The sequence below is a fragment of the Haliotis asinina genome, chromosome 5 (assembly GCF_037392515.1).
Source record: "Haliotis asinina isolate JCU_RB_2024 chromosome 5, JCU_Hal_asi_v2, whole genome shotgun sequence".
Classification (NCBI taxonomy): Eukaryota; Metazoa; Mollusca; class Gastropoda; order Lepetellida; family Haliotidae; genus Haliotis; species Haliotis asinina.
In genome coordinates, this window is record NC_090284.1 from 20,904,995 (window position 1) to 20,927,208 (window position 22,214).

The following is a 22,214-nucleotide window of genomic DNA, read 5'->3' on the forward strand; positions in this document are numbered from 1 at the left end:
AATATTCCAGCTATGTGGCGGTGGTATGTAAATAATCGTGTCTGGACCAAACAATCCAGTGACCAACAGCATTCGTATCGATCTTCGAAATTGGGATACGGTGACATGTGTCAACCGCGTCAGCGATCCTGACCACCCGATCCTGTTTGTCGTCTCTTACGACAAGCATGTGCTAATGAAGACCATTTTAGCATGTAATTCACATGTAATGCTTATGTTAAAAATATGAAACGGTTTCCGAGTTATGACACGGACACGAAAAGTGAAGAGCGTATGGAGACAGCACCCATTCCTACATCCTCTTCCTACAAGCGGCGGGGTATATATAGTAAATAAACAAACTGTAGCAAATCACTGAGACATTGTTTTCCATAGTAGCAGCATACAGGTTGTGCTACTCAAAAAAATGCCAAGAATTAGGACAAAATATATCTCAGGAATGTATCTTTATTACGCCTTCGAAACGCCATAACGGACCCCAGCTCCACTAAAATGTCATTTAATAATGTAATAATAAGGTGTACTAAAAGCACTAAATTTTATATACTAAGTGCATGCTCTTCATTATTTCCACGGATAACCCAACATGCCTGTGAGGCGCTAGAAAGTTATAGTCACATGACTTATCCCACCGGGTACCCCTTTTCTGCTGGATGAAGAGACTCACGTTTGTGGTGCCGCAACACACGTTTCAACAAACGCACTTGCGTATGGTGGGGCAGGATTTAAGCTGCCAAAGCTCTCAGGCTCTCAGGAGTCAAACTGCCAAACAGGGAGACCCATCAAAGAACTCTCCGATCTCAACGTTGCTAAGTTTAAACTGATTTGTGACCTGTGCTCTTTGCACAGGACCACGCGCTGCCACTAGTTCTTGTTCATTTTTCATCTTCAGCTGGTAGAGTATGCTAAAGCCGAAATGACATCAAGGTAAAGTAACTTTATCGTACTGTGATTATCATCACGGGGGATAAAACTGTCATAGTTCAACTTTAGTATGTATACCATTATTCCTATCCGCGGTGATAGGGATCACGTTAGGATATGATATTACTTACTATACAGCATTCCAATTGCAAATATTCTTGAATATTAATGCCTGGATAATTCTTTTTCGAAGTGCGGTCTTAAATGTATTGTATAGCATCATGATCCACCGTGGCGTTGGATCATATAGTGTGAAGTACTGGAACTGTACTTGTCACTCAGCGTTCGGTAGACACGTCGACTGAAGTCCAATGTCTCATTGAGTTTTTTAAACTGATGTTTACTCAAACTAGCGTGTTAGATATACTACTGTTTGATAAACTAGAAGGATTTCAAATTTTATTGACGTAAATCAGACATTTCAAATCACAGTCCTTCGTTTAATCGTCGTCAGTGAAACATTTGTTTGTATCCTTCTTTGCATCCTTCGGCGAACATCTTATAACCAAATTTTGTTTCCCTGTTTAGTTCCCATGTGTAATATATTCCCTCTTATCCTTGACCCGTTCCCTATTTTGACTTATTCCCCGTGATTTCTTGTATGTGCAGGCGAACTCTTGACTTGTCTGTGCGTGTGTTTGTGACTTTGGGCCAACATCTGGTACCACTACTCTGGTAGTTAGTTCTCAGTTTGTCAGAACCATACACAAGACAATAGTCATCCCAAGCTTGTAAATAATGTAACAAATTACTAGTAACGCGTGTGACTATTGGACATTATTTTCCTTCCTGCAATTCTAAAGCCCCAAATCAAGCAAGTCTCTATTTCCCAGGTACTGAATCTCCCACCTCGAAGAGGTGCCTTTAGAAATTGAAAGCATTATTAGTTTCCATCACAATTTTGCATATCCAGAGATGAAGCGTTAGTCTAGTGGGCAGGCTATTACCCCCCTTTACCAACACCCATGTCACAAGCACTCTTTATTCGTGACTCCCCCTAAAACGCACTTCTAACACAGACTTGTAAAATGGACTCCTTTTCAGCCGCTTCTCATGAGCCATAGGCGGGTTTTTATTTATAAAAAGTCATGTCCAGAGCAGATGAAAAGGTTTGCATGTAAAACCTCTAAACAAGCTTTATGCTAACATTTTCTTACCGAAATCACCGGAGCATTCTGTGTTACGTGTATGGAGATACTGGAACACGCTTGTATGGAAGTTAGAAGTTCTGATATTTCATATTACATAACGTTTATCAAACGTTTCTCTGACACTTTGTTACTGAACTGAAACATTATTCAAGACGGCCTTCACCAAGTTTACTCACCCGCACCACCTATCACACTGAAGGTTCTTGTCTACCTATTTTGTTTTTAAACAATCCAGTGTGGCATTTCTGAGCAAGCATATATACTCATGGAAACAATTAAGGGAACACATGAAAGTACAAGTGTTCCCTTATTCCTTTCTAGTCTTTTTTCACAAGGTATACCTTGCACCGTGAGTAAAATTCTGGAAATAAATAAAGGAACACTTGTACTTTCGTATGTTCCCTTAATTGTTTCTATGAGTATACTAACGAATATAATAACAATTGAGAGAAGGACAAACCATTGATGACAGCTCCCAATTCAAACTGGCCAGAAAAAACGCGAGCACGGCTCACTCATACCCTCGACCGTGACTCTCAACTTCAGCTGTACAACAATAAAAAATAATATTTCTTGTCAAATAGTAGACCTGTATCAAATGTTGTACTACACCTTTCCTATAAACAATAACGCCATTACCCAGTTCTGAAAATAATCCATTAGATAATGGTTATTATCAACAACTTTGACTTTGAGTTCGAGACATGCAATTTAAACATTTGATAAATTAAAATTACAAATTACAACTTTGCACTGCATTTGTCCTATAGATTATGGAGGATCATCTCCAAATGTGGCAACAATCCATTCAAATGTGACAGCCGCTGAACAAAATACGTTTCAAGTTGTTGGTTGAAAGAGCTTTTAAGTTTAGATTGGTAAATCGCTGTAATTCTGGAGAGAGAGAAAAAAATTAAAATCACAATTTGCATTGCATCAAGTTCCTATTACAGGGTTTGAGATAATGGTATGAATAATCAATAGATATGAGCTTATGGTGTGATGATGTATAGGAGAAATATCATATATGTCGCAATCGGAACAGAATGTAAAATGCCAGTTCACTAAGGATGACATATTTGCTCATGATATAATGACGGTTTTGAAAAAAGTATAGACGTAATACCAAAGATTAAGGAGGAGTGAGCACCGCATGTTCAGGCTGACATATCACAAACGGAACACGATCGAGGCGAAGTATGCCGAAGATGGATAATTCAAACGGAAACTAGCGATGGAGGTCGCTATGACGTCATTCGGTGACACTGTGACGTCATGCCATTGTCTGACATTGACTCAGCCAGCTACAGCAGCAGTGCGCTCTTCATTTATCGAGATTATCTAAAGATCATGCCAGTCGACAGACGTCTGACCATGTCCGAGTGTGAGGGGTTTGATTCCGAGGTGGCGGAATGTTTTGCACGTACAGAACAGACAGGTAAACGTGCTGTTGTTTGTAATAACAGACCTCATCCCTACAGCTGAATATCCGCGAAGATCCGGATTAGAATTAATCTTCAGCAGCCATTGCTTGTAGTAAGATGCGACTAATGGGATCACGTGGACAGGCTCGCAGACCTGGTTGACATGTCATCATTTCGAAGGTCCGTAAATCGATGCTCATGGTGTTGATCACGGGATTGTCTGGCTCAGCCTCAATTATTTACAGGCTGTAAATAATTGCACAGCTATACCTTTGCTGAGTAAGGCGTAAAACTAAACTCCCTGACCACTCACTCATTCTTACACCTGAAAAGCTACTCTGTTGTATTTCTAAACCGTCTGAGAACGCGATACTACATTTCTACCACTTCCTGAATTTCATAGGGTAGATGTGTTGGCGATGTTTTTCCTTCCACTCTTCTTCGTGACTGATTCTATGCTATATCCCCTTTTTCTTTTCTTATTTCAGTGTTTCATGGTGCGGTTCCCAAACACGTTGTAATAAAACCAAAACCAGTCGCCAGACGTCTGACCATGTCGGAGTGGGAGGAGTCTGATTCCGAGGTGGCACAGTGTTTTGAACACAGAGAACTGAAAGGTGTGTTTTGTGAACACGTTCTATTTCCGCCTCCCTCCAAATTCATTTCCAATAAATGGTATCAGTTATCATAACATTTTCCTCGTTCACAGTAATTGGTAGATATGTATTTTACGTCTTAGGATTGGATTCATTCGAATTGTGATTTGGTTTACATATGTAAATCCTACATTACCAGGATACACACTCAATTCGGCCATTCTTATTTTCCAGAGTTCCACGACAGGGTTCCCAAACACGTCACAATAAAACCAAGACCTGTTCGTCTACAGCCTCCATTCCTATGGGACTGTAGTCAAGAAGAGAAACAACAAGTCAAGGAGCACGAACTCCACGTGCAGCTGACGACTGTTTTGGCCGAGGTGGACACTCTCAGTGCTGACCTACGAGATGCTCAACTCAGTTCCAAATGTCTGAAAATGAAGAACCAACATTTCAAGACACAAATCAGACAACTCTCGAATGAGAAAGTCTTCCTCAGTGATCAGGTGGACCGCTTGTTGAAGGAGGTGGACATGTTGAGAGCTGAAAGATTGTGTGTACATTCTGGAGATGGAGAGAGTGTTGGATTTGTTCAGAGGTCAGGGCCTACACAGACCTCGTGCTTTGAGTCTGATAAACAAGACAATAAGTCAGCAAAGCATCATGAACTCTCTCAAAGTAATATCTCATCAAAGAAGCATATGTCATTCATCACTGTCAGTTTCATAGAAAACTGTAACAAGAAACAAAATGTGCAAAAGTCAAAATCATTTTTTCGTGGATTTACTAAAATGTTCATGAGAAAAACATCTTAATATAATCCAACCTTGTTTATGATGGAAATAACATCAACTGTACTTAAAAACGTCTTTGGTGTTTTTTGTCATTATTGATTTTCTTCAGCGTATGTTAGGGATATATTCACATAATGAGCGGAGGAGGACATAGTGTTTCAAGCGTTTGCTCGTCATGAAGATCCTGGTTCGATTCCACACTTGGGTACAATGCTCATGGACTTCTTTGTATTGTGGTGAATAAGTAATTGATATTTGGAGAATATTTTCACTTACTGATCCAGAAAATGGGTGTGTATTTAGCAGACGCCTATCTAAGTATTAATTGATTTATACTGTCTAAAGAATTACTTGGTAGTTGGTTATGTTCGAACAACTTTTTCTGCATATCAAACACAGGTGGAGCATTGTTAAGAGTAGAACAGGTTTACGTGACACAGACCATCCAGAGCAAGTCAGAACATGTTGCAGATGTCACACTCAGCAATATTCCATCTAACTGCAACATACACTATTCCGCTCATCACATTTAGTACCTTGGGTAGAAAATTTTATAATTCTGTCTTTGTTATAAGTGATTCACTTCATGCAAAGTTTCAGCACTGAAACCTGCGAATATAAATGTTAGACTTGTTCTTCAACAACTCATGTTTGTGGCAACTAACAGGATCAGATGGTCAGGCTTACTGACATGGTTGACACGTCATATAAAATTTGCGTTGATATATGCTTATGATGGTAATCACTGGATCGTCCACCTCAGATTCAATATGTACAGTCTGCTCTCATACAGCTGGAATATTGTTGAGTGAGGTGGTGAACAACAAACTGACAAGCATGGGTTAATACAGACACATGCTAAGTCATCAGACTCTGCCCCTAAGGATTTTGGAGGCATGTTTTGTCCTATACATAATACCCATTTTCCACAAATACAAACTTTGATTTGAATGTTTCTTGGTATGTATCACAGATCAATGGAAAACTTAAGTACAAAAAGGGTTTCGCAAAAGAGAACAAGTGTTTCCCACTAACATGGCAATGTCTCCCCACCCCGCTAAAGAAGAATGAAATATTATAACATATTCACTATGCATGATGCATGAAATGACTGGTGTCTGGATAATCACCCAATGTAGGTTGTCGACAAAACTGAGGATATTGGTTGCAAAGTTACATGGAATATTGTGTTTACGTATGTTCGAAAAGTGGACAAAGTGTTGTGGTCATACTGAAAATAAGATCAAAGTCACCCAAATCGACTGGTGTCTGCGTAATCCCCCAATGTAGGCTGTCACCAAATTTAGAGACATTCAGTACAACAGTTCATGAGGTATCACGTTAACAAGAGTTTGAAGAGTGGTCAAAGAGTCATGGTGACCTTGGAAATAAGGTCAAGGTCAACAAAATTTACTGATGTCTGCGCATTCTCCCAGTGTAGGTTGTCATGAAATTTGAAGACATTGGGTACAGCAGTTCAGGAGATATCTCGTTAACAAGAGTTTGAAGAATGGTCACAGAGTTGTCGTGACATTGAAAATAAGGTCAAGGTCACCCAAATTAGCCAGTGTCTCCATAATACCCAAGTGTAGGCTGTCACCAAATTTGAAAACATTGGGTACAATAGTTCATGAGATATCGTGTTAACAAGAAATAGGATGTACGTATGGACGGACAGACAGATGCTGCTGAAAACATTCTCCCGTTCCGTGTTGTGACCAACTCATGTTAATTCAGGACAAGCAGAGTCTTCTTAGACGTTACCGAAAGAAAGGGGCGAGTGGTGGTCATTTTTCCCCTGTTGCACAACCTTATTTCCGCTACAGTTTGTCTGTGCCCACAATGGATTATTCATCCATGGTCGGATCCAGAAGTTTTGAAAGGGGGTGGGGTAGAGGTGGTTCAGGGGCTCTGCCAACATAAACAAAATATATAAAAAATCTTGAAAGCAATTTCAAACAAAAGTGGGGAGGAAGAAGAGGATGAGAAAGCAGGTAGGGTGTTGGCAGCCTTCCCCTTTGGACCCCCCATGAATTTACCATTATATCAAGGACATCCAGTCACCTGTTTTTCAACCCTTTTCATTTGCGAAGCCTCAGTATTCCCTCCATGTCCAAATGTGGCTATTGTACAAAGCAATTTCTTTCACCAACAGTTGGTATAGAATGACTCCATTCATCCATCACACTGATTCTATGTGGGTACCTCCTCATGGAATGTTGTTGAAGGCATGGTTGTAGTCCCCTTTAGTGACTGTGAGTATACATGTGGCTGTGGCACTAACAAAAATACAACTTATCTTGTAACATTTGATTATTCTATATAGCAAACAATATTTACAACATATCCAACAAAATCACAGGTGACATTTATAGGAAAGACAATAATAACAACAATCAGAATACAGATCTCAAACAAACAAAACAAAGGCAAGGTGGGTACAAATCCGGGTCGAGTTCTCTTGAACCCAGAAGCCCAGGTTTTTGTGCTGCCCAAACTTGGAACATAATCAGGTTGGATCTGGAAATCAAACCTTGATCACAGTTTCCTGTAATGTCTAAGGGACACAACTCTGCATAGATTTCACTTAGGTAACTGGGCAACCTGTGACGCCTTTTATTTGTGCCACCTTGAATTAGGTGACTAAGATGACACAATGTCATACACTGTTGACAGTACAGTGGCATGATAGTACATATCTGTCAACTGGGTTAAATGCGGTGGTAATGTGAATTCCAGTGTTATTATCCTATTATGCAAGCTTGACCAGGATGGAAATTGAATCATGCATGATTTGAAAGATGAAACTGGGAATTTAAATGCACACAACAGTCGTAACCTACATAACTAATTCAGCAAGATGGAAAATGCTATGCATCCTCCATTTCAGTGATGGTCTTGGTTGTGTAACTTTTTCTAAATGTTCAAGTCAGTGATTGGTGTTTCAAGTATCATTCTGGTCACATCATACCAGTGGGCACAAACATATGCTTTAAACATTATACATGTTCTACCTGCACAGGTAAACTTGGTGCTTCAGTGTGACAGGTAAAGCCATATACTATAGGATCACCCAAACAATCCTTCTTCAGTCTGATGTCGATGCCTTTTCTGATCCTGCACAATGTAGCATGCATCCAAGGTGGAAATTCGTATCAACTGGTTTCAGGGTTGACTCACAGAGGATGTCTTTGGTTCTTGAAAGGAAGCACTGACGTCTCAAGGGTTTGAGACCTTATTTAATCACATATTAGTGTCAGTTCTTGGAGGATATCAGTAGTCTAATATGTTATACTTTAGCTTTCATGGCAGAAACAAAGCATTGTCTCTTGAAGGATGTCAGAGAGAGTGAGTCACGCCCTGCTTTTAGCAATATTCCAGCAATATAACGTGTGGGGACTCAAGAAATGGGTCAGAGAGAGGTTCTCATCACAGCACACTGACATCTCAGTGGTAGAGAAGCCAGTATCTGGGTTTGGTCTGTACACTGAGGCTTCTCTGGTAGGAACAACAAGTGTACCACTTTCAGTGTTGACTTTTGGAGGACGCTAGTATGTGGGTCCGATACTGTACACTGAGGCCTGTCATCCAGAACTTGAGCAGTTGCTTGTCTTCCTCCTGTGCGCTTACCACCTTAAACAATTTCTCCGTGTCTTCCTTTGACCGACTGCCTCCTGCCTTGGTGAACTTGAACAGCACCTTCACCTTGCTGAAAGAGAACAAAATAATGACATAATGAAGAGAAAAACTTGGAAAATTACCTGAAGGGATCCTTTTATTACCTTGGTATTAACCACTTGGAAATTGTATGGATCTACACACAATTGAAGCACATGGCTGTGTGTACATTTCTGGCTTTGTATGGACTGTATGGCTATCTATGAACTGTACTGCTATTAATATGGTTAACTATTGGCAATCCAACCTTGTAGGGACTATATGGCTCTTGTAGATGTACTAAATACTATGAGTGAACTCTATGGCTACATGTGGGCAATATGGCCATGTATGGACTAAATAAAACATGTTTGGACTACATGGCTTTATAAGTACTCTATTGCTACATAAGTAATCTATGGCTACATATCTACTTTATACCTACATAAGTATTCTATGGCTATCTTTAGAATACATGGCTACATATGTGCTCTGTGGCTACACAAGTATTCTATGGCTTTCTTTAGAATAAATGGCTACATAAGTACTCTATGGTAACATAAGTACTCGTTGGCTATGAATGGCTACATTAAGACCCAATGGTTACATAAAGACGCCATAACTACATAAAGGTCCTATGGTTACGTATAGACTCCACGCCGCCCTATGGGCCCTATGGTTATGAATAGATTCTACGCCCCTCTATGGGCCCTATGGCTATGTAAAGATTCTACACCCCTCTATGGGCCCTATGGTTAAGTATAGACTCTATGCCCCTCTATGGACCCTATGGTTACGTATAGATTCTACGCCCCTCTATGGGCCCTATGGCTATGTATAGATTCTACACCCCTCTATGGACCCTATGGTTACGTATAGATTCTACACCCCCTCTATGGGCCCTATGGTTATGTATAGATTCTACACCCCTCTATGGACCCTATGGTTACGTATAGATTCCACAGCCCTCTATGGGCCCTATGGTTACGTATAGATTCTACGCCCCTCTATGGGCCCTATGGTTACATATAGATTCCACAGCCCTCTATGGACCCTATGGTTATGTATAGATTCCACAGCCCTCTATGGGCCCTATGGTTAAGTATAGACTCTATGCCCCTCTATGGGCCCTATGGTTACATATAGATTCCACAGCCCTCTATGGACCCTATGGTTACGTATAGATTCCACAGCCCTCTATGGGCCCTATGGTTACATATAGATTCTACGCCCCTCTATGGGCCCTATGGTTACATATAGATTCTACGCCCGTCCAGGGGCCCTATGGTTACGTATAGATTCCACACCCCTCTATGGGCCCTATGGTTATGTATAGATTCTACGCCCCTCTATGGGCCCTATGGTTACATATAGATTCTACGCCCGTCCAGGGGCCCTATGGTTACGTATAGATTCCACACCCCTCTATGGGCCCTATGGTTATGTATAGACTCTATGCCCCTCTATGGACTGTGTACTGACTTCATCCACTCCTCCTTGATGCAGATGAAGCACTGCTCCACCACCTCCTCACTCAGGTTCTCGTTCCTCAAGGCCATCTCCATCTTCTGCAGCACAGTGGGGGCTGCAGGCACAGGAAAATACAGTGTTACATCTTGTACTCTGGGCTGGGTCTCTCTTGTATTGTGCACAGTCAGCAATATTTCAGCAATGTGCAGTCTAAGCAAACTTAGTCTCAGTACTACTCGTTACACTCCACTCCACTCATTAGACAGTCTTACTTAGAGCCAGGTGATGCCAGTCTGTTCATAACTGAGTCTTGGTAAGACAAATCAGTGATTGATATCATGAGCAAACAACAACATTGGACTGTGACAATATGCCATCAAACAAGTCACATATTGTGTCCAGATTCATCTTTGTTGCTCCTTTTGACCAGCAATGAAGTGCTACGGATGTGTCATGACACAGTACACACCTGGTACTCCAAACTGGCGCAATTTTAACCTGTCTGAGTGGTATTCTCGAAGTTGGTGGTATAGAGATGCGCACCTTCATGGATGACCAACTTCTTTATTTTCACAATACACTCTTGAACCCAGAATTCTTATAACTATTTCAAGCATGATACAACTTACATGATATTTGCAACAAATATAAATATTTTGAATCTTTGCTATTGTCTGTGTCACTGAATCTTCAAGATCTTCCTTGTCACTCATGAAAATCTGACAGTAATGCTGAGTATGGTCTAACTACCATATTATAATTCCCATGTTCACTTGACACTGGCAGTAAAGTGAATGACAACATTACTTTCAACAGTATTCCCGCTAAGTCATGGAGCTTATGTTTCCTGTCAGAGGAAAGCACAATGTGTTGCAGCTCTCAGACATATTTACACCTTGGGGAAACCTACAAACACAGGCATGGTACTGACAAACCTAGAAATATTGTCAGGGAACCAGGACTTGAATCCAAAAATTATAGGAATTCCCAAGGGAGGCAACTCTGCTGAGTGAACTGCAGCAACTTTGATGGCGAGATAACCTTGACATCTTGCAAGTAAAACTATTCTAAAATTTTCATCAATCATCAAAAAGTAAGGGCAATATACTATGTGATCAACACTGACCAAAATGTCTGCCAAACTCACCTTTCTCCGGGAGCTGGACAGGGCTGCTGAGGCGGTAATTAAAGCTGCTGAAACAGTTGTCTGTGAGTGACTTCTCTGACTCCAGTGAGCTGTCTGGGGCTTCTTCTCCCTCACCTTTCAGGACCTCCACAAGAATGAACATCTCCGTGGACATGGTGTGGTTTGGGAGAGGAACATTTAGCGCCAGGCCGAGGAAGTTGCAGCGCCAAGACTCCTCGTATGTGTTGCTGTATGTGATGGCTCGACAGCAGCCCTTTGGCAGCAGCATCTGGAGTGAATAACTGAACGAGTGAGTGAGAGGCTGTGTGAGTGAGAGAGGCTGAGTGAGAGAGAGGCTGAGTGAGTGAGGCTGAATGAGTGAGTGAGTGAGAGGCTGAGAGAGAGAGGCTGAGAGAGAGGCTGAGTGAGTGAGGGAGAGAGGCAGAGTGAAAGAGAGGCTGAGTAAGAGAGAGGCTGAGTGAGTGAGGGCTAAGTCAGTGCTTGTTGTATACTGAACAAAAGAAGTTAGGAAACACGCATATTTTGGGGATATTCTTTGGAATAAAAGACCTTACTTTAATGACATAAGTGAATAAGTTTGGTTTTATGCCATATTTTAGCTGATTTCCAGCAACATCATGATGAGGGACACCAGAAATGGGTTCAAACACTGTAACCATGAATCAAAACCCAGCTTTCAATGTGACAAGCAAATGGTTTCACCACTCTGCTACCCCACCACCCATAATGAGATGAGAGTATCAGTTACTTGTTTTCCCAATCTCACCATTGTTGTAACCTACCTTCAGAGCAGCGAGAATGGCCTTGACCTGTGACTTCTCTGCCCCACTGATGATCACCTGGTTGCCAATGAGTACATGGTGTGCCAGGGTGTGAAACTTACTGTTTCCGAGCGCCTAGAAGATAAAAAGAGTTAACTGAAAACTGAAAAGAAAGAAATATAAGGAACGTTTTGACCAACAGAAAAATGTACACATATTAGCATATATTTAGATTGCTGGCAGCAGTCTGCAAATAATTGAATCTGGACCAGGCAATCCAGTGATCAACAACATGAGCAACTCGGTTACCAAGTCAACGAGCCTGAACACCCAATACCCTTGTTGCTGAAGATCAATTCTAACCTAGATCTTCATTGGTCACATATAGGGTTTGCTTCTGTAGTTTCAAGGATCAAAACACTGATCATGCTGATGTCCTAACCTTGCGAAACAGTCTCAAGTCTTTAATGAAGGGTGCCTTGCTCATGTATTCCTGCTCTACGTCACTGTCAATGCAGCCTTCATCCTCCGATGCCACCTGCTCAGGCTGATTCTCACTGATCTTCCGTGAATACAGTTTGATGAAACCTTCCTCCGTCTCTGAAAAACAGTATTGGCTGACCTGATATCCTATGTGACAAGAATCTCTAACAACTGTATAGATTTCATTATAAAGGTTGGTTGGTTGGTTGTTTAATGCCACACCCAGCAATATTCCAGCTATATAACAACAGTCTGTAAATAACTGGGTCTGGACTAGACAATGCAGTGATCATCATCACAAGCATCGATCTAAGCAGTTGGGATACGATGACACATGTAAACCAAATCAAGCCTGACCATCTGATCCCATTAGTAGCCACTTAAAACAAGCATGGTTTACTTAGGAGATAAACATCATGTGTTGGCTAATTTCCAGGTGTTATTGAGTATTTGAAGCATGGGAATGCATTTGGAACCGACGATGTCAGACGGAGGTTTCAAATGAAATATTCCCGTGCTTCAAATACTCAATAACACCCGGAAATTGGCCAACACATGATGTTTATCAACATTGTAAACACAAAAGTAAACCAAAGGGTTTTACTGTCTGCACTCGTTTACATCGAGAACAAGTACAGCAGTGAAGTGTCATCAGCTGGTCGTTTCAGCTGGTTCCCATGGTAGCATCTGGAGATGCTCATTTGTGACGTCATTCTAACTTTACGTCACAATATGATTTGAATGACGTCACCACTGTTGATGACGCAACAAAACAATTGTTTGCGAGGTTTCTACGTGTCAGTACGCACTAAATAGTCTTGCAGTTTCCGGGAATCTAATACCATTTGATCATGTTTTTCAACCAATCAGATTACAAAACACAGTGACTTTTGGTTTACTGAAGATCAATTCTAACCCAGATCTTCATGGGTCCAAGAACTTGTTACAATATCTCACCTTCCTGTTTCTCCATGTCGATAATGGAATCCTCTGTCGGGGGTCCCTCCAGCAAAGTCTCTGTCATCCGATTTCCACATGCTTTCAGGATCCATATAAATGAGAAATGCAACACTTTAAACACATTCTTGTGACCTGTAAGTTCAACCAGTGACCGAGCAGGCTTGTTACCTCCCCTTTGTTGGATAAAGTTTGCAGGGTTGATGGACGGGTTCAGTCGCAGCGTCGTCTGCGGACATTTTGCTTGTTCCTCTGTGTACACTTTGTGTGCTCTGGCTTGAAGGTTTTCTTTCAAAGTTTTTAAATGAGGCACTAGAAAAGGCCATGAGTTCAATAAATAGATCTTGTCCATCATAACAATGACGATGCTGTATGAACGTTGAAGTCCCCGAGCCTGTGAGTCCTCCACATAAAATGTGTAGCTCAAAACATAGCCGTACTGTTCGTCGCCAAAGAATATGGGTCCTTCTCTTCCAGGACACACCTGCAATAATTAAGCTTAAGTTCACATTTTGCCATAAGTTACACTAAAATACTGGAAGATCTGCAATAACATGGTCTCAATGCACAAAGTAAAATCCTTCCACTGCACAGGACAATTTGTTTTTATCACACAACAGAAAGTGCATTAGGAACACACTAGATAATAGTGGATACTAATCAGAGGTCAGTGAGTTTAGTTTAATGTCACCCTTAGCAATAGTCCAGCAGTGTCACGGCAGGGGACACAAGAAATGGGCTTCACACATTATACCCATGTGTGGATTGGAACCTGGGTCTTTGGTGTGACGACTAAACGCTTTAACCACAAGGCTACCCCGTTCCCCGATTCTAACCTGTGAAGATTACACCACTGCTCTTTGAACTGGCTAATGGCTGTCTTAAAGAGAGACAATTTGGTTTAGGACTGACTGCAACTAATACACCATTGGGTGAATATGTTACGTTTTACAACTATACAGCATCAAATATGAATGCATATTCATGAATACTTAATGTTTGACATCTGGAAATTAAAATAATAATCATAAGTTGAAACATATAAATGATAATTTCTATAAAGCCAAAAGAGCAGCACATTACACACAACGCTGCTTATGCCCCAGACCTGTCCAGTAAGTGAAAAGAGAGCACTTTCAAGAGGATTGAAAAAATGGTAATGTGAAAACTGCAACATAATCCAGAGGGGTTGTACATCCACTGAATTCAATACTACAGTCACCACTTTACACTGCGATACTTAAGTTACCATGGTTACTAGTGAGTGAGTGAATGAGTGAGTGAGTGAGTTTAGTTTTACGCCGCACTCAGCAATATTCCAGCTATATGGCGGCGGTTTGTATATAATCGAGTCTGGACCAGACAATATTTAATCCAGTGATCAGCAACATGCGCAATTGGGAACCGATGACATGTGCCAACCAAGTCAGCGAGCCTGACCACCCGATCCCGTTAGTCGCCTCTTACAAGTTGAGTCGCCTTTTATGGCAAGCATGGGTTGCTGAAGGCCTATTCTACCCCGGGACCTTCACGGGGACCATGGTTACTAATATCTATGTACCTCACAGCTGAGACTCCTGATACAAGCCTGGCGGATACGGCTGAACACCTGTGGGTGGTAGGGATGTTGTGTGCTGACGTAGCTCACATGGGCTTCCTCATCATGGCTTACATATCCAGGTTGAACCGAGTAGCAGCCCTGCAACAAGTCAAAGATTCAGAATAATTACTCAAATAAATGTTAACATCATCGCATGTTGTCCTGGAGCTATTTGTTAGGTCAAGAATTTGCTGTCACCAGAAAAAGTTCCTAAAATGTTATTTTCAAATGTTGAAAACATTGACAGATAATTTACAGAGAGCCACAAGGGCTTGCAAATGTTTGCAACTGCTGGCCTGATACAGTAACAACAGACGCTGGTCCTCCAGGCTGGCATTTAATTCAAATGCGGCCCAAATGCAAGTGCCAAGAGGTTGTTTTCACATTTTATGATAACCCATGGTCTTTTGTAGAGCCAAAGTCCGCAACGTGCCTTATAACAACAGTAATTGACATGATAAACACATCATTTCAAGTCTGTCTGTAAAACTAGTCTCTCGTACAGACCCTGAAGCAAATATATCCAAGAAAGCCCACGCAATCTAGAAAATGTGGCAAGTTTAGATTTCCTTAGCTTTATCTTTAAATGAAGAAAGTCTCACGGCTCCATTTCATTATATTATTTTTTTTTACTATGAACTTTTTTCAGTAATATATGTTCATGGTCATTTCACTTGACTAGTTTCAGTGACTAGTTGTTAGTCTATCTGTAAACTTGACACACTAAATACAAAAAACACTTCAAGCATGTTAAGGATAAGGATAAATGAGTAAAGGCGTGAGTAAAATAATGAGTAAAGTAAAGTAATGAATCAGATTTCCATCAGGATGAAACAACAACATACTCAGCAAACAATGTTTCTATTACAAGAAAACGTACATCCAGATTTCACACACAAGACATGAATTCCACAGGTGTCAAAACTTAAATGGTCATTAAAGGAAAGAAACTGCACCACTGAACAGCCCGTCATACACCCTGTCATCTGTACTGAAGAAAGTACTGAAAGTTGGTTTGTTGTATAACACTCAGCAATGTTTCAGCTATATGGCGGCGCTTTGTAAACAATCGAGGCTGGACTAACCAATCCTGTGATCGACATCATGAGTACTGTAATACGTAACTGGGTTGTGATGACATTTGTCAACCAAGTTAGCAAGATCCTAACCACTAGATCCTGTTACTCACCTCTTACAACAAGCATGGGTTGATGAGGATTAATTCTGACTCAGATCTTCACAGGTACATATTAAAGAGACAGTAATCAGTGTATGAAATAAGCCAAAAGCCTAGCCAGGCACCAGGGCTGGTAACTGCAGCATATCACCAATCCCAAATGGATTTCACAGGACCAGACAAGGATATGATAAATTTACTAAGATGTATGAAACATCTAAAATTTATTCCAGACCATCGGGTTGACTAGACGCATCATGTAATCATGACTAGATGTAAATCTAGACCATCTGTCAAAAATCTAGTCCATCTCCTGGGGCGGACAGGCCTTATTTCATACACTGGAGTAATACTGAAAGAATACTTGTGTTCTCTGAAAGTTTTAGAAAGCTGACATCACACTTTCTCCCGAGATTCATCACTAATTTACACTGTAAAATTTCATGTAGTGTTCACCAGATGCAATCTTCGGTGGAGGTGTAAAAATCTTCACAGAAAGGTACAGTATCAGAGTGAAAGATTTGATTTTGATGAAACTGAAAACAAAATCTGTAAATTTAAGTCAGATGAACAAATTTTACCTCACACATGTCATTCTTCATGCTTGGCAGTGAAGGGGTCACGTTGTGTGAGTCAGCACTCAGAGAAGGGGACTTAACTCTGCGAGGATATGATGACTCCGAGTCCTCAGCATCCAGCTCATTTCGAGGTTCTTGTGGACGAAAGGGTTGTGTACAGAACAAGATTCTGGGTCCATGAAGTTCACAGAAATGGCACATTGAAATGATGGCATTCATGGTTTGCTAGAAACAGGAAAATTCAAATTATTGCTCAATATACATGTTCTTTTTTATGCTTATTTAACACTGAACTAAAAACATGACGACCCATGATTACTAAATTCAAGAATCTTTACCATGTTTACAGGACATGTGTATCCAACTGCTGAACAAGATTTGATCATTACTTATTGGAGACTGATATGTCTGGGCAAGGATTTGTTACAAAGAATAATATTGTGAATCCCCTTAAGACATAATATCTACTTTTTTCCGCATCCATACAACTATGTATACTATCTAGATATATGTGTCAGCCAGTGTGCATGTTTTGTTTAATGACTGACTTAGTTTCAAATTCACAGGTATAAAATTCACAATGCTATAAATATTCCGAAACCTTTGTTGTGTATCAAAAAGGAAAAACACTTAGTTAAGTCCCCTTTTTCACTAGATGGATGAGAACTTAAATAAATTAGCTAATAAAATACATATTACCTGATTCAGAATAAGGTCCATCACATTTGGTGCAAAATTAATATTTAATAGCCCACAGAATGGTAAGATATGACAAAGCTCTCAGAATTTATCAGTTTGTACTTGAGATGGCATTTAGCTTGCACAAAAGTTAATGACATCAACTCAGATTTGACCCTAGTTCAGCCAGCTAAACAGTGTGTTCCTACCAAGGTATACACTAATTCAACCCCAAACAGGCTTTCGTGAAATGAATTTTGTCAAGAGTTCTGCCTGTAATATCCTCTTGAAATCTTAGGGTTAGGGTAAGTAGCCGAGAGATGTGATACGGTCCTATACAGTTGCATTGCTGCTGTCGGCTATAGGGTAAGGTGTAAACATCTGAATCTTTTTAGAAATCTTTACATTTCGAAAAACTTCTAAACCCACATTAAATGCTTTGAAAATACAAATAAATAAACAACCCTTTTTATAAAAAGAACATCTATTCTTAGGTATAAAAGATACAAAAAACAAACAAATGAACTGGGTTATGGGCAGAAAGTGTTTATCATTCAAAATGTAATGTTAGTATCTGGCAAAGTGTGGTTTCATCTAGGTCTTAGACTGATACTACTGGACGAAAATGTCTGCATGATAAACATAACGGGATATTTGAGATGACAATCAGTCAATGTCCTAGAAAATGGACAAATCTGAAATCCTGCTCAAAAGCTATGAGTACCAACGGTTTTATACCCTTGACATTAGTAATTCGTCATGATTATACCGGTTTTTCACAAGCACCTTTTTCTAATATTACTAATCTGTTGCGTTGGTCAATTTGTCAGCTGTTCTAAACAAATTGAGCCTTGCTCGGTGTTGTGACTCTATCAAATCACTTACGTTCAAACTTGATACAACGATTGCCGGTAATCTTCACTGCTTTCTAATCCAGATCATCTTATGATGTAGCGAGTAAACACTTTGTAAAGTCATGTGACACTGACAGCACCTGCTGTTGCCATACTTCATTTGAGATGAGTGGTGTCCGACGAGGTATTATTAGTATCAAATCATTGAAGCAGTTATCGTTAATGTCAAATCGACAATCTTCGCTAAATGGAGTATTTCTCACAGTTCTCATCGTGATAATTGAATCCCTCATTTTAATCACTCCAAAGGGAGATGTTATCTTGAAAGACCCTAACCAAAATACCACAGTATCTTAATACTAAGGAAGTTTGAAATATCTGTTATTGATGCTACAAATAAATACGAGACCGTCTGTCAACAGAAGAAAACTATAGTCTTTGAGACTACACTTTCTCGCAAGGGTGCATTTTAATATAAACTGCTGTTTTGACAAGCGATTTGTCACATAATAAGTAAATCATCGTATTACAGTAATTTACATTTTGTAAAATCGAATTGTGTAAATGATTCTAAAATATACTTTATAGGAAGGGTGGTTCAGTTGCGAGAGCACAATATGTTTGAACTTATCATATTTTTTGAGATACCGAAACAAATAGCAATAAAACCCTATACCATACACTGACTCAGTTCGGAAAATCACTCTTAAAAATCCAATCAAAACACACTCTTCCCCATTGCCCATGAGTGATATTTAACGGTTGTTAGAGGTGATCCACATAAAATTATGGTGCCATGGTTAGTTTTGTTGGGTTGTTGTATAACGCCTTACTCAACAATACACCATCTATATGGCGGTGGTCTGTAAACAATCGAGACATGACAATTCATTGATCAACAGCATGAGCATCGATCTGCAACGTTGGGATACGACGGTGTGTGTGAATTTAAACAGCGAGCCTGACAACCCAAGCACGTAAATCGCCTCTTACGACAAGCATATGTTGCGGAAGATCATCCGAATATCTTCACGGACCGGAGAAAATGTATGGGTTTCTATGATGAAGTAAGAATATATTCTGAAACGATCCCGTTAGTTGCCACTTACGACAAGCATAAGTTGTGGAAGACCAACCCTCACCCGGTTCTTCACTTTGCGGAGAAATGTATGGATTTCTATGATGAATTAAGAATATATTCCGAAACGATCCCGTTAGTTGCCACTTACGACAAGCATAGGTTGCGGAGGATCAACGCTAATCCGAATATCTTCACTTTGCAGAGAAAATGTATGGATTTCTATGATGAATTAAGAATATATTCCGAAACGGTCCCATTAGTTGCCACTTACGACAAGCATAAGTTGTGGAAGACCAACCCTAACCCATTCTCTTCCCACAGAGGTTACTTGTCATATCTTCCTACGAAGGAAGATGTGACAAGTAACCGCTGTCGGACGAGTAGGACCCTAACCCTGTTCTTCACTTTGCGGAGAAATGTATGGATATCTGTCAAGAAGTGAGAATATATTCCGAAACGTGCTTTCTCATAATAAAGAAGTTGACTCCTACTAATTATTTGCTCGAACCCATAAATAATGTTTTAAGTAATGCCCTAACAATTATTTAGATAAATGAAACGGTTCATCTTTCCAACCCCTAACCCAGGATCGGAACATACTCAATATGTGCTATGGACATACCACATGAATGTTCAGTTGTTCTGCATTACTGCATAAATAAACCCTTTCTTTGACCTAGAAGCAGACAGGTGTCAAAAAATTTGTTTTAGGGTAGCTCTTCAATGTCCAGTTCTTGAAGCGTGAGTGCGACATTTCAATACATTTTAATTACATGTCATAGATGAACAATTTGATGATTCAGTCAGAGACCATATAACGGTCTCTGGTCTCTGATTCAGTTTATCACTCGTCGCTGCAAGCACATGTTAATTAATTATACTGACGACGCTAATAGATCAAAGTAAAAAATCATAGGAATTTGGAAATCGTTTGCGTAGCATAGATTCGTCGCCCCCCATCATATAGGGGACGGGGGACGGGGGGCGGTGGGAAAGCCTCATATGGTTAAAGCGCTCGCTCGTCACGCCGTAGAGCCGTGTTCGATTCTCTAAATGGGCACGTTTTGTGAAGCCCATTTGCCCTCTAGAAAGGGCTGAGCGAAACTGAAAATATTGCAGGTCAGGCATTAGGGGACAAACTACTTCGTTAGAATCGTTCCGAGATGAGGCTTTTTAGGTCATTGCTCCATAGCTTTTACTACCTTTAGGAATCATTGACAACTATTAAAGTATACCCGATGTAAACATCCGGTTACGGTAAAAAGTGTCAAGCAGTTTCATTGGTAGTACTTTCTGCAAAAGTCCAATCAGAGTGTACCTTTCAAACCTTCAACGATGATGCATGGCATCAAGGCTGTGGCTATATACACGACATCGTGTATATTATGGTCTTATATACACGACAAGACAATGTCGTGTATATAAGTCTGTTATATGCACGACGGTCCTTTTATATAATCCTGCCTTTCACACTGCAATTAACTAATTTATTATATGGTAGCATAATAATTGATAATAAAGACGTTTTTAACATCATTACCAGCAGAGACCATATAATATTATATGGTCTCTGCTACCAGTGTCGTCTCAAATGTCTGTCTAAAAATTGAAGTTATGGTATAAATGCTGTGTAGATATATTTTCGGGGCTTTTTATCAGACCTTGTGAAATGAATTTAATTATTACGAATCTTGCATGCAGATATATTTTGTGCTGCGAATTTTTTAATTTATAAATAAAATCGAAGTTCATTCAATGATCGCACAAATGTTATTTTCAACATATTTGTACATGCTCATATATTGACGGAACGATGTCTGCAACAAACACTTTTTTCTCGTAAGTATCAAATGTAGTATTTGGCCTTAGGGAGGTAATAAGCTCTGCAAGACAGCTGGTCAGCAGTTACATATGTTAGGAGATAAAATGCTACAAGGCAGCGGTTACCCTTGTATGCGTCAGAAATTCCTACTTGACAAAGTGCACACCTGGTGGGAACTAACTAATTAATTAATATGTTATAAGGAATAAACCACCCTGAAACCACAATAAGCTTGTGACTGTGTATGTGAGCGCGTGATTATCCGATTGCTAATCTGTGTAAATGATTGATTGGTGTATGCATGGGAGAGTGTATGAGTGAGGAAGAGCATTATTGTGTGCATGTGTGCGTCAACGTGGTTATAACTTCCATGTGATTGTTTTCTCTTATTTCTGTCTGTGATATACTGTCATTTTAGTGTCTCGCAGGCCATACAGCCCGAGTGCGTATATATTTAATGTACTGTACATATTGTAAAAGCACGTGAGACTTTCAAAAACAGTTTCTCTATATATGTCTTAGGAGAAAGGCACCGTGTCCCATGTCTGTGTTAGAAAAAAAAATCTACAAGGCAGCAAGTTTCCTTTGAGTGTGTTTGGGGACAAAACTCTACCAAACACAGGGTAAATGCGAGTGTAAGAGATAAAACCATACTATGCATCTGACGTCTCTAAATGTATCAGGCGATAAAACTCTACAAGGCCGCAGATGCCTGTGTTTATTTTAGGAGAAATAAGTAACCAAGGCAACGGTTACATCAACCGGGTATCAGTGTGTATTTGGAGACAAATTCTACTACGCAGCGGGTACTTCTGTGTATTAGGAGATAAACCTACAACGCAACGGGTGCATGTGTGTATTAAGAGAGAAACTCTATAACACAGAATGACAATTATCTGACATATTTTATTCCAAATAAGTCTTAATATGTCACGGAAATCACCTATACAATATGAGGATATAAACTCTTCAAGGCAGCGGGTACCTGTGTGTATTAAGAGAGAAACTCTATAACACAGAATGACAATTATCTGACATATTTTATTCCAAATAAGTC

General features: G+C 40.1%; 2 protein-coding genes across 2 annotated transcripts; one reads left to right on the top strand and one right to left on the bottom strand.

The window, feature by feature from the left end:
- The first annotated feature begins 3,320 nt into the window (after positions 1-3,320).
- Positions 3,321-4,913, top strand: LOC137283796 (uncharacterized). Its single transcript, XM_067815481.1, has 3 exons — positions 3,321-3,513; positions 3,988-4,116; positions 4,330-4,913. The coding sequence occupies exons 1-3, from the start codon at positions 3,351-3,353 to the stop codon at positions 4,911-4,913; spliced, it is 876 nt and encodes a 291-aa protein (XP_067671582.1). The 5' UTR covers positions 3,321-3,350.
- A 2,274-nt stretch (positions 4,914-7,187) lies between these two features.
- On the bottom strand, positions 7,188-18,434 carry LOC137284403 (folliculin-like). Its single transcript, XM_067816195.1, has 9 exons — positions 18,286-18,434; positions 16,726-16,947; positions 14,929-15,066; positions 13,368-13,851; positions 12,370-12,527; positions 11,949-12,062; positions 11,167-11,434; positions 10,032-10,134; positions 7,188-8,601 (listed from the first exon to the last, which is right to left on the bottom strand). Exons 2-9 carry the CDS (start codon positions 16,939-16,941, stop codon positions 8,418-8,420), a joined length of 1,665 nt encoding a protein of 554 aa, XP_067672296.1. The 5' UTR covers positions 16,942-16,947; positions 18,286-18,434; the 3' UTR covers positions 7,188-8,417.
- Positions 18,435-22,214: the final 3,780 nt, after the last annotated feature.

Bases quoted from the DNA above. Each gene is read 5' to 3' on its own strand.
- LOC137283796 (XM_067815481.1), top strand. From the start codon at position 3,351: ATGCCATTGTCTGACATTGACTCAGCCAGCTACAGCAGCAGTGCGCTC. The intron at 3,514-3,987 runs GTAAACGTGCTG...TTCTTATTTCAG, and splicing joins TGCACGTACAGAACAGACAG to TGTTTCATGGTGCGGTTCCC. The intron at 4,117-4,329 runs GTGTGTTTTGTG...CTTATTTTCCAG, and splicing joins TGAACACAGAGAACTGAAAG to AGTTCCACGACAGGGTTCCC.
- LOC137284403 (XM_067816195.1), bottom strand. From the start codon at position 16,941: ATGAATGCCATCATTTCAATGTGCCATTTCTGTGAACTTCATGGACCC. The intron at 13,852-14,928 runs GTACATAGATAT...TAATTATTGCAG, and splicing joins TCAGGAGTCTCAGCTGTGAG to GTGTGTCCTGGAAGAGAAGG. The intron at 12,528-13,367 runs GTGAGATATTGT...ACTGTTTTTCAG, and splicing joins CGACATGGAGAAACAGGAAG to AGACGGAGGAAGGTTTCATC.